Below are 10,000 nucleotides of genomic sequence, written 5' to 3' on the forward strand. Positions count from 1 at the left end.
GTCATATCATGTTGATGTTTTTTCTCTCTCTTATTTCGCGGGGAGAGAGGTGGTTAAAGCAGAAAGTTTGTGGTCTTAATAAACGCTTAAAAAGACATGGTATTTTACGCTTTTAAAGTGTCATTACCCTATTTTTGCAAGTATATTTAACTTTGCGGTGAAGGGAATTTTCGTACGTTTCTGGATTTGTTTTTAATTCCGGGTTGGGTTCTCGTTTTTTATTTATATTTCCCATTTTAACTTTCCTTTCAGAGGGCGAGGAAGCTTCATGAGTCAGGATTTAAAGAGAAATTACTTAGTTTTTTTTATACTGATTCCAGTGCAGTATATTTCTAGAAAGCCATTTTGTCCACGGGATGTTCTTGGAATTTACATGATGCGGATCTAAGGGGGGACTGCGCTAGAGACCTCGGTTAACGGTTTTTGCGATATCCCTCCTCTGTGCAAATACAACTATCGTCCCGGATGTAGAGGAATGTGCCTTTGCAATCTGTTTGACGGAATTGCTTTTCGTGTTGTAGAGAGCATTTTCTCATTTTCTTATAACAAACGCCATTATATATATATATATATATAAATATATATATATATATATATATATATATATATATATATATATATATATATATATATATATATATATATATATATATATATATTATATATATATATATATATATATATATATCTAAACCTTATAAATATATATATATATATATATATATATATATATATATATATATATATATATATATATATATATATATATATATCTTATATATATATATATATCTCTCTCTCTCTCCCTCTCTCTTTCTCCTCTCCCTCTCCTCTCCCTCTCCTCTCCCTCCTCCCTCCCTCCCTCCCTATTCTCCTCCCTTTCCCTCCCTCTGTCCTCTCCCTCCCTCTCTCCCTCCCTCCCTCTCTCCCTCCCTCCCTCCCTCTTCCTCCCTCCCTCCCTCCCTCCTTTTCTTGGTTCGTGTATTCTCCAAAGCCGTTTTTTTTTCCTTTCTTTTTTTAAGATTGCTCGATTAAATAATCTTTAGAAGGAGCCGTTTTTAATTGCTTCTTGAAAAAGGTTCTTTTTTTCCTCTTTTAATCTAAAGCCTCGCGCAAATGCCACCATCGCTGCTTATCTTTGCGGACTCGTTGGCCAAGATAAGCTGCGGCGGTGCCTCTCGGTGCCTCTCGGTGCCTCTCGGTGCCTCTCGGTGCCTGAAGGAAGGCTCTTTGGCACTCTGATTTCAGGTTTCGCTTCCATTTTGTTTGTTTGTTATTTTTATTTTTGTTTTGTTATTTTTTGTTTATAGTTTTAGTTTTTTTTGTTTTTTTTTTGTTTTTTGTTTTTTGCGTCTGGTATATTTTTCAGGGGGATATTTGGTTTGATGTATGTCTGTGGTGTTTGAGAAGTAAATACGGCGTTTTGGTGTTTTTATTAACAGAGTGGATTTTTTTTTTCTCTCTTTTTATCTCCTTAATACTTTTTCACTCTCTTGCACTTTCGTGTTTTCTCTTCTTTTTTACTCTTCTCTTTCTCTTTCTCTCGCGCTTTCGAGTTTTCTCTTTTTTACCCTCTTCTCTCTTCTCTTCTCTTCTCTTCTCTTCTCTCCTCTCCTCTCCTTTCTTCCTTCTTTTTTTCTTCTTTCACTCTTTAATGCCATATATATATGTATGTATTTATGTATGTGTGTGTGTGTAATGTTAATGATAATAGTAATGATAGTGATAATAGTGATGATAATGATAATGATGAGGATAGCAGAAATGACTTGAATGATGATAGGAATAATAATAATATTGATAATGATAATTAATGTAATAATAATAATATTGATAATGATAATTAATGTAATAATAATAATATTGATAATGATAATTAATGTAATAATAGTAATAAATGATGCTAATCATAAGAACAATAACAACTTCGTACCTGCGAAAAGACTTCCCGCCCTCGCTCATACGGACGCCGCCCTTCCCTTCCCTCGCAGATGCTGATCGGCTTCGAGACGGGTCAGCTCGTCATCTGGGACCTGAAGAACCGGTGCGCTGACGTCCGCTACCAGGCCGCCGAGCCCCTCCGCTCCGTCAGCTGGCACCACGAGGGCAAGCAGTTCATGTGTTCGCATACGGACGGCTCGCTCACCACGTGGGGGATCAAGCAGACGACGCCGAAGCCAGCGTCAACGATCTTTCCTCATGGTGGGTGAATGCGGTGGGTTTGTGGGGGGGAGGGGGTACTTGGGTGGGAGGTGGGGGGTGGGGGGGTGTCAGGGTGGGTGGGGGTGGATTAATGGGCTGAGGTAAACAGGGGTTTGGGTTGAGGGAGATGTCTCTACGGATGGGCGAGCGGAATTCTTCCTTTCATCTCTTTATCTCTCTTTTTTTTTCTTTTGCCTCCTCCTTTCCCTTCTTTAATTTTTCCTCCTCTTCCTCTATTTCCTCCTCCTCCTCCTGCTCCATGTACTTCTCTTTCTTTTCCTCCCCCTTCTCCTTCTCCTTTCTTTTTCTCTTCCTCCTCCTCTTATATCTTCTCCCCCTTTTCCTCCGCCTTTCCCTTTCTCTCTCTGTCTCTTTCTCTCTCTCTGTCTCTGTCTCTGTCTCTGTCTCTCTCTCTCTCTCTCTCTCTCTCTCTCTCTCTCATCTCTCTCTCTCTCTCTCTCTCTCTCTCTCTCTCTCTCTCTCTCTCTCTCTCTCTCTCTCTCTCTCTCTCTCTCGCTCTCTTTCTCTCTCTCTCTCTCTCTCTCTCTTTCTCTTTCGCTCTCTCCCTCTCCCTCTCCCTCTCCCCACTCTCTCTTTCTCTCTCTCCCCCCTCTCTCTTTCTCTCTCTCCCCCCTTTCTCTATCTCTCTCTCCCCCTTTCTCTATCTCTCTCTCCCCTTTTCTCTATCTCCCTCTCCCTCTGTCTCCTTCCCTCCCCTCCTCTCCCTCTATCTCCCTCCCTCCCCTCACCATTTTCCTCCCGCTTCACCGACCTCCCCCCCCCCTCAGTTCTTTCCCCGTTTTCCCCTTTCCCCCTTCCTGCCCTTCCTTCCCCTTCCTGCCCTTCCTTCCCCTTCCCTTCCCTTCCCTTTCCCCCCTCCCTACCCTTCCCTTCCCTTCCCTTCCCTTCCCTTCCCTTCCCTTCCCTCCCCTCCCCTCCCCTCCCATTCCCTCCCCTTCCTCCCCTTCCTCCCCAACCTTCTATTTTAGTCGATCTTAATAATCTGTTGTATAATTGGTCTGACGTTGAAGCAGCTGTCCAATTTTCCCGCCTCCTCCCCCCCTTCCCCCCTCCCTTCCCGCCATCTTTTTTTTCTATCTTTTTATTTTTTACATTTCTTTTTTTTCAAAGGGGCTGCGTGCTTCCAATTAATGAATGATAAGCTGACCCTCCCTCGCGCCCGGGAATTTCATTACTTGGGTTAAATTATCGTTTAAAGTCCCTATCGATTTTCCCGCGCTTCCCTCTTGAAAGTGCGGGACCGACTAGTACTTTTTTGTTTTCTTTCTTTACATCTTTCGGCGTCGGGGATTTAAACTTGGTCCGGATGTATTGAATAGTTCTTCTGTTTTCAATCTTTTATTTTATTTTTTATAATTATTGATCTTTTCTTTTTTTAATTTCCTCATCTATTTTTCATGGGCGTCCTTCTTCATTATTCAGCTTCATCTTTCTTCTTCTTCTTCTTCTTCTTCTTCTTCTTCTTCTTCTTCTTCACGTTCTACTTTGCGTTCTTCTCCTCCTCCTCCTCCTCTTTCTTTTTTTCCTTCTCCTTCTTCTCCTCCTCCTCCTCCTCCTCCTCCTTCTTCTTCTTCTCCTCCTCCTCCTCCTTCCTCCTTCTTCTTCTTCTTCTTCTTCCTCTTCTTCTTCTTCTTCTTCTTCTTCTTCTTCTTCTTCTTCTCCTCCTCCTCCTCCTCCTCCTCCTCCTCCTCCTCCTCCTCCTCCTCCTCCTCCTTCTCTCCTCCCCTCCTTCTCTCCTCCCCTCCTTCTCTCCTCCCCTCCTTCTCCTCCTCCTGTTTTAAGGTCGACTCTGCGGAAATGTCATATGTAGGATTATTAGTCTTTTGTAGAGAAAACGAAATATGTGGGATGTTCAAAGTGAAGATATGTAAATGCATTGAATTATAGGATTATCAATTGTGTGAACATTATTTTTTCCATTCTCATGGCTCTGTAAATGTCTGTTAACCTGTGAATTATAGTTTCTAACTCGATTCAAGTTTCAGACAATCATAATATAATCTATTCCCTTAATATTATTCTGGCGCTGTGTTTTCCCCACTTTTAAAATTCGACCGTTTTATTTTCAGCAAAAACAAACAAAGACGGGAAACAAGAACCCTGTAAAGCTATACAAAAAGTGCAGTGGACTTGTAGTAAAAACGGGTAAGTGGTCGTTATTGTCATGCAGATAAGTTGTGTATATTTTGATTGATCTGATGATAATCGCTCTGCAGGATGGGTGCATAATTAATGGCTCATTTGAATTGCGTATTTCATTTTCGCTGTGATGAATACGTAAGCAAAGATTGGTTTGGATTGCATCTCATTCATCTAAATCAGCATTATGATTATTATCATTATTATCAGTATTATTATTATGATGATGATCAATATTGTTATTATTATCATTATCACCGTCACCATCATCATCATCCTTATCATTTTTATCAACATCATCATTCTTATCATTTTTATCATCACCATCATTTATATCATCACCATCATCATTCTTATCATTTTTATCATCATCATCATCATCATTCTTATCATTTTTATCATCATCATCATTATCATCATTATCATCATTTTCTCTCTCCTCTCCCAGGGATTCCTTCGTCATATTCTCTGGCGGCCTGACCAACGACAGAGCGGGAAGGACGCCGAGTATAACAGTGATCCACGGGAAGACGACGACCGTGCTGGAGATGGAACACAGTGTCGTGGACTTTATTACCCTGTGCGAGACTCCCTTTGCGAGCGGTGGGTTGTCGTGCTGCTGTTGTGGGTGGGGTGGTGGTGTTGATGGAGGCGTTGTTAATGCTGTTGGTGGAGGTGGTGGTGGTGTTAGGGATGGTGTTGTTGGTGGTGGTTTTATTTATTAAGCTTTTCTTTTTTTTTTTTTTACTGTAGAATGTGATAGGAAGAGAGGTAGATTAGCAGGATTAAGCGACGAGGGTGTCAGAAAGTGAAGAGGGGAGAGAGGTTTTAGGAAATAGTAAGGCAGATCTGTTGTGGGGTGTTGTTCTATTATTTTATTATTAGATGGGTATAGTGTTTCTTGGATTCTCCTCTTTCCATATTCCTTGCTTTAATATCCATTATGGGAATAGAATCATGTTTTATCCTGTAGCACAGACTAGACGAAGGTGAATCATTCTCCCATGTCGGTAGGGCTGGTCTATGTCATATATTTTACTTATGTCGGCATTTACTTGATTTTTTCCTGGCAACGCATTCTTTGTATATTTACGTTTTTTATTGTTTTTCAGTGAAAATGTGTCCTGTGTAATTATATATAACTTGAATAATAAGACTTTCAACATCTAGTCAAGGAACAGCTTAGATATATTATTGATATTTCCAATTGATTTACTCTATCAACTAAGCTCAGTTTCAAGGTTGGATTTAGACAGAAATAAGAAAATACAGATCACTTCTTGAAGTCCCTTGCCCCAGTACATTTACTCATGCATCCCCTCATTTCTTGCAGAGTTTGCAGAACCATACGCCCTCGTAGTGTTGTTGCACAATGACCTGGTGGTCGTGGACTTACACACCCAGGGCTACCCGTGCTTCGAAAACCCTTACTCCATGGACCTGCACGAGTCGCCGGTCACGTGCTGCACCTACCTGGCCGACTGCCCCGCAGACCTCGTCCCGGCCTTCTACTGCGTGGGGGCCAGGGGCCAGAAGCGCCAGGGCTTCAGCGAGCGAGAGTGGCCCATCTGCGGGGGCGAGTGGGGGTCGACCTCATGTAGCTATGCAGAGATGATCATTACCGGGTGAGGACATGGCTGGGTGTGGTGGTGCTTCAGTTTGAGTTTGCGGTCTCCTTTTGGGCAGCGTGGGGCAGGTTGTTAGAGGTTTGAGGCAGACGAATTAGTGAGGTGTTTGAAAAATGACGGGAGTCATTTTTAGGAAATCAGGTTAGATAAAGAACAAGTTCATAGTTCATGTTTAATTGAAAGAATTTTTTCCTTTTAGTATTATGATTTTTCCATTATTGTTGTTTTTGTTTTTATTATCATTATCATTGTTGTTATTGTTATGATTATTATTATTATTACTATTGTTTTTATTTTTATTATTATTGTTGTTATTAGTATTATTTTTTATATATTATTATTATTATTTATTGTTATTGATATTACTATTTTGTCAAGGAGGAGGATTATTATGCTGATCATGATTAAGATAGTTATGATTTTTTTTTATTATTATTATGATTATTATTATTATTATTGTTATTGTTATTATTATTATTATTATTATTATTATTATTATTATTATTGTTATTATTATTATTATTATTATTATTATTGTTGTTATTATTATTATTATTATTATTATTATTATTATTATTATTATTATTATTATTATTATTATTATTATTATTATTATTATTATTATTATTATTATTATTATATATTATTATTACTTGTTATTATTATTATCATTATTATTATTATTATTATTATTATTATTATAATTATTATTACTATTGTTATATTATGATTATTATTATGATTATTATTATTATTATCCTCATCATTATGATGATAATAGTCATTATTATTATAGCTATTAGCACTGTCATTGTCATTTATTATTATTACTATTGTTATTGTTATTACTCTTATTAACATTATTATTAGTAGTAATTTTATTATTGTTTTTTTCCATTATTGTTAGAGTTGAACTGCATAATTTACATAATCTTAAGCCAGATATTGGAGTGTTATATTCTTCAGATTATTTATTACATGACCATGTTCCAGGCATGCGGATGGAAGCATTAAGTTTTGGGATGCATCATCTGTTAGTTTACAAGTTCTCTACAAATTAAAAACTGCAAAGGTATTTGAAAAGCCAAGAACCAGAAGTATTGATGGTGATGAAGATCCGTTTGCAATCCAGCACATATTCCTGTGTCCAGAGTCGAGGTTGCTCTGTGTTGCAGGAGCTACAGCTCATGTTATACTCTTCAAATACTCCAAGCAAGAGACTACTGGCGAAGTTCCAGTGAGTTGACATGGCAGATTTGTTGACATTTCAGCACACTGTATGCCAAAAACTTGTCATATAAAAAATGTTATCTACTCGTTCAGATATAACTAAAATGAGATTGAAATTGTCATTTGATAATTGATTAATTATGGATTCATACCTTTCAGTGTCTGGAGATTCCAATTGTGTATGAGGTCTATGAATCAGGTGACTGCTCACCCGAGTACGAATTCCCGCCTCGCCCCACACTCCAGGTAGCCCATAGTCCCCATCACACCTCCTCAGCTTCGGGGGAAGCCTGCGATAAAAAAGCCTCTGATAAAAAGGGTCACAGTCAGAGTCAAAATCATAGAAAAAAGAAAGGTGTAGGTATTTGTAGCAGGTCACGCAAGACCAGATGTTGTGTCAGTGTACGTGATGACTGCACCCTAGGGTATTGGGAATGCTCTTCTCCTTCGAGCGACAGGAAAGTAGTCTCTGCTCGTTTGACGCTTTAGGAAAAAAAAATGATAATGGATTTAGATTGATGGTTGGCTAAGTATAGTTTGATACTGTTGAATTTTAATTATCCATTATAGGAACCTGTAGTTCCCCCTTAACCTAGAAAGTTAGGAATGTTGTGTGATCCCTTACGTTGATAGACAGACTGTACTTCTTTAGCTACTCTATTTACTTTTTGATAGAGATGTGAATAAGCATGTAGTAACTATTTTTTTGAAATTTTGCTAGTGCAGATATAAAGAGAAGAAATAGTAATGCTTCCAGTAAAAGCCATTGAAAACATAAACAAATTTCCTAAATAAGGTATTTTTCAAGATGTGATTTTGTTATAGAGTATAAATACATTGCATGGAATAAACAAAAAGGTCCATTTGTTACTTAAATTAAGTAAATATTTTTTAAAAGTTATCCAGTTTCCTCATCATTACAATCATCCCAGAGAAAAATAGGATTGACTAATCATATGAACCTATGACAAAAAAAATTCACATGTTTAGAATAAAAATATTTACCTAAGCTAAATTTAGGATTGAGAACTAAAAACATTCTAAGAATCTGAGTTTTAAGGCTCTCTATTTCTTATCAGGGATCAGTGGATTATTTTGTACCAATCCATGTCCGAGGTGGATCACAAAAGAAGGCCTCTGGGTACCAGGCTGATCTGGTGTGTCTTACTCCCTGGGTGGAAGGTGAACCACCGGGGTCAATAACTGCGCTCTCTATCAACTCGTCGTATGGACTGTAAGTTTTTTTTACATTTAGGTGTGTTCACTGATTCAATTATTCTTTCTGTTGTTAATTAAAAAAAAAAAATCTTTATTGCTGCATGTGGTATATTCTTGAGGAACATTTGATAACACTTCAACATGTCTATACACAATTCATAATGTAAGGAAAATTCAAGTGGCCACACTCCTTTTCCACCCTTACTAGCTCACTGTCGTATCCATTCAAATGTAAACAGCTGTGTGATTTAATCAGAGCAAAAGTAAGTGCCAAGAAAACAACTCTGATGATCTGTCTACATTGAGTTAGTTTCCTATGTACAGTAGTAAAATGTTGTCACTTTCTACAAGCAAAACTTCTTTCTTTCTTTTTTCTCTCTCTAATTGTTCATTTATCTTGGTGTTTATTAACTCCTCTATCCACTGTTTCCTTTGCCCCGAGCTAAGTTTATATCCAAGCCAACTCAAGCGGAGATCATAGTGCTTCTGCTGATCTTAGTATTACCTTGTGGCTAACAGTCTGCAAAGATCAAATTTTGAATGCATCACGAATGCTAAGAAATTGCCCCTTTCTTTATTGCAGACTCTCATATGGAAATGAGAGTGGTCTGGTGATTGTGGACTACATAGCCAAGACCTGCATTCTGAATATGGGCACACCAGAGCTGTATGGATCAGCAGATCCATACCAGCGCGTTCCTCGCTCTCCAAAGCGGAATGAGTCCAATAAAGAAGATGAACGATGCAGGTCACCCTCGTCTGATCAGGTAATAGCGAAAGGCATTGGGATGTGTTTATTTTATTTGATTATATTTTTTATATATTTGTGCTCATTTACCATGATTTATCTCTCTAGATTTGATATTATGTAATATAATCAATTATATGGAATTTATCTTAATATATTAAGAGTGGTTAATACTTCAAGTTGGTTTATAATGTTTTAATGTAGGTCACCTTTTATGAGTGAACATAAAAGGTTTTAGATACATTGATGACAGTATGATAATTAATGTTTATCTTCTTGTAATTCTAAAATGAAGCTGATGTTCTAGTTATCTTGTTTTTGTGTGTGTGTGATTTCTTGAATATCTTTAAGTGGAATTTACCTTTATTGTTCATTCATTTCTAAATCTGATTTTATTTTAATTATCCTTTACCACCAGGAATATCAGAATTAGTATATGTTGCAAGTTCTAATTAGTGTGATACTTACAGAAGACACAATACACAGATTTTATTTTTTGATATGCTGTTGGTGACATACTTTTATTAGGCATTATGATTAGAGATTTTAGAATTTGTTTTATGATACAAATAGGTCATAGGGAAGACAGGTGCTGAGGTGTTTTATATTTCTTCTAGTTGAACTAATTTACTAGGTAGAATTTGATGTATAGGGTGATGTTGGATATAATTCTGCGGCTAAAATTGCAGTTATTAAACATCCTTTATTTCATAGCACTGTTAAAGCAGCTGCGGCTAAATAGAATTAGGATATGATAATTTCACGTGTGCTCTTAATGATTTCCTTTTTTCCCCTTAAATACCACTTTTAACTA

At 37.5% G+C, this 10,000-nt stretch overlaps 1 protein-coding gene across 6 annotated transcripts in view; it reads left to right on the forward strand.

Annotated features, from left to right (window-relative positions):
* Tomosyn (syntaxin-binding protein tomosyn) overlaps positions 1-10,000 on the forward strand; it is a 764,570-nt gene that overhangs the window by 714,696 nt on the left and 39,874 nt on the right. For 4 of the 6 annotated variants that reach the window (XM_070139037.1, XM_070139039.1, XM_070139038.1 and 1 more), the window contains 8 exons: positions 1,992-2,202; positions 4,293-4,368; positions 4,811-4,965; positions 5,696-5,987; positions 6,984-7,227; positions 7,380-7,577; positions 8,300-8,454; positions 9,022-9,205. In XM_070139037.1, the coding sequence (XP_069995138.1) occupies positions 1,992-2,202; positions 4,293-4,368; positions 4,811-4,965; positions 5,696-5,987; positions 6,984-7,227; positions 7,380-7,577; positions 8,300-8,454; positions 9,022-9,205 (1,515 nt within the window). The remainder of the gene's footprint in view (positions 1-1,991; positions 2,203-4,292; positions 4,369-4,810; positions 4,966-5,695; positions 5,988-6,983; positions 7,228-7,379; positions 7,578-8,299; positions 8,455-9,021; positions 9,206-10,000) is intronic. The other 2 variants (XM_070139040.1, XM_070139041.1) reach the window with 1 other exon arrangement.

This window comes from Penaeus vannamei, chromosome 25, assembly GCF_042767895.1.
Source record: "Penaeus vannamei isolate JL-2024 chromosome 25, ASM4276789v1, whole genome shotgun sequence".
Lineage (NCBI taxonomy): Eukaryota > Metazoa > Arthropoda > Malacostraca > Decapoda > Penaeidae > Penaeus > Penaeus vannamei.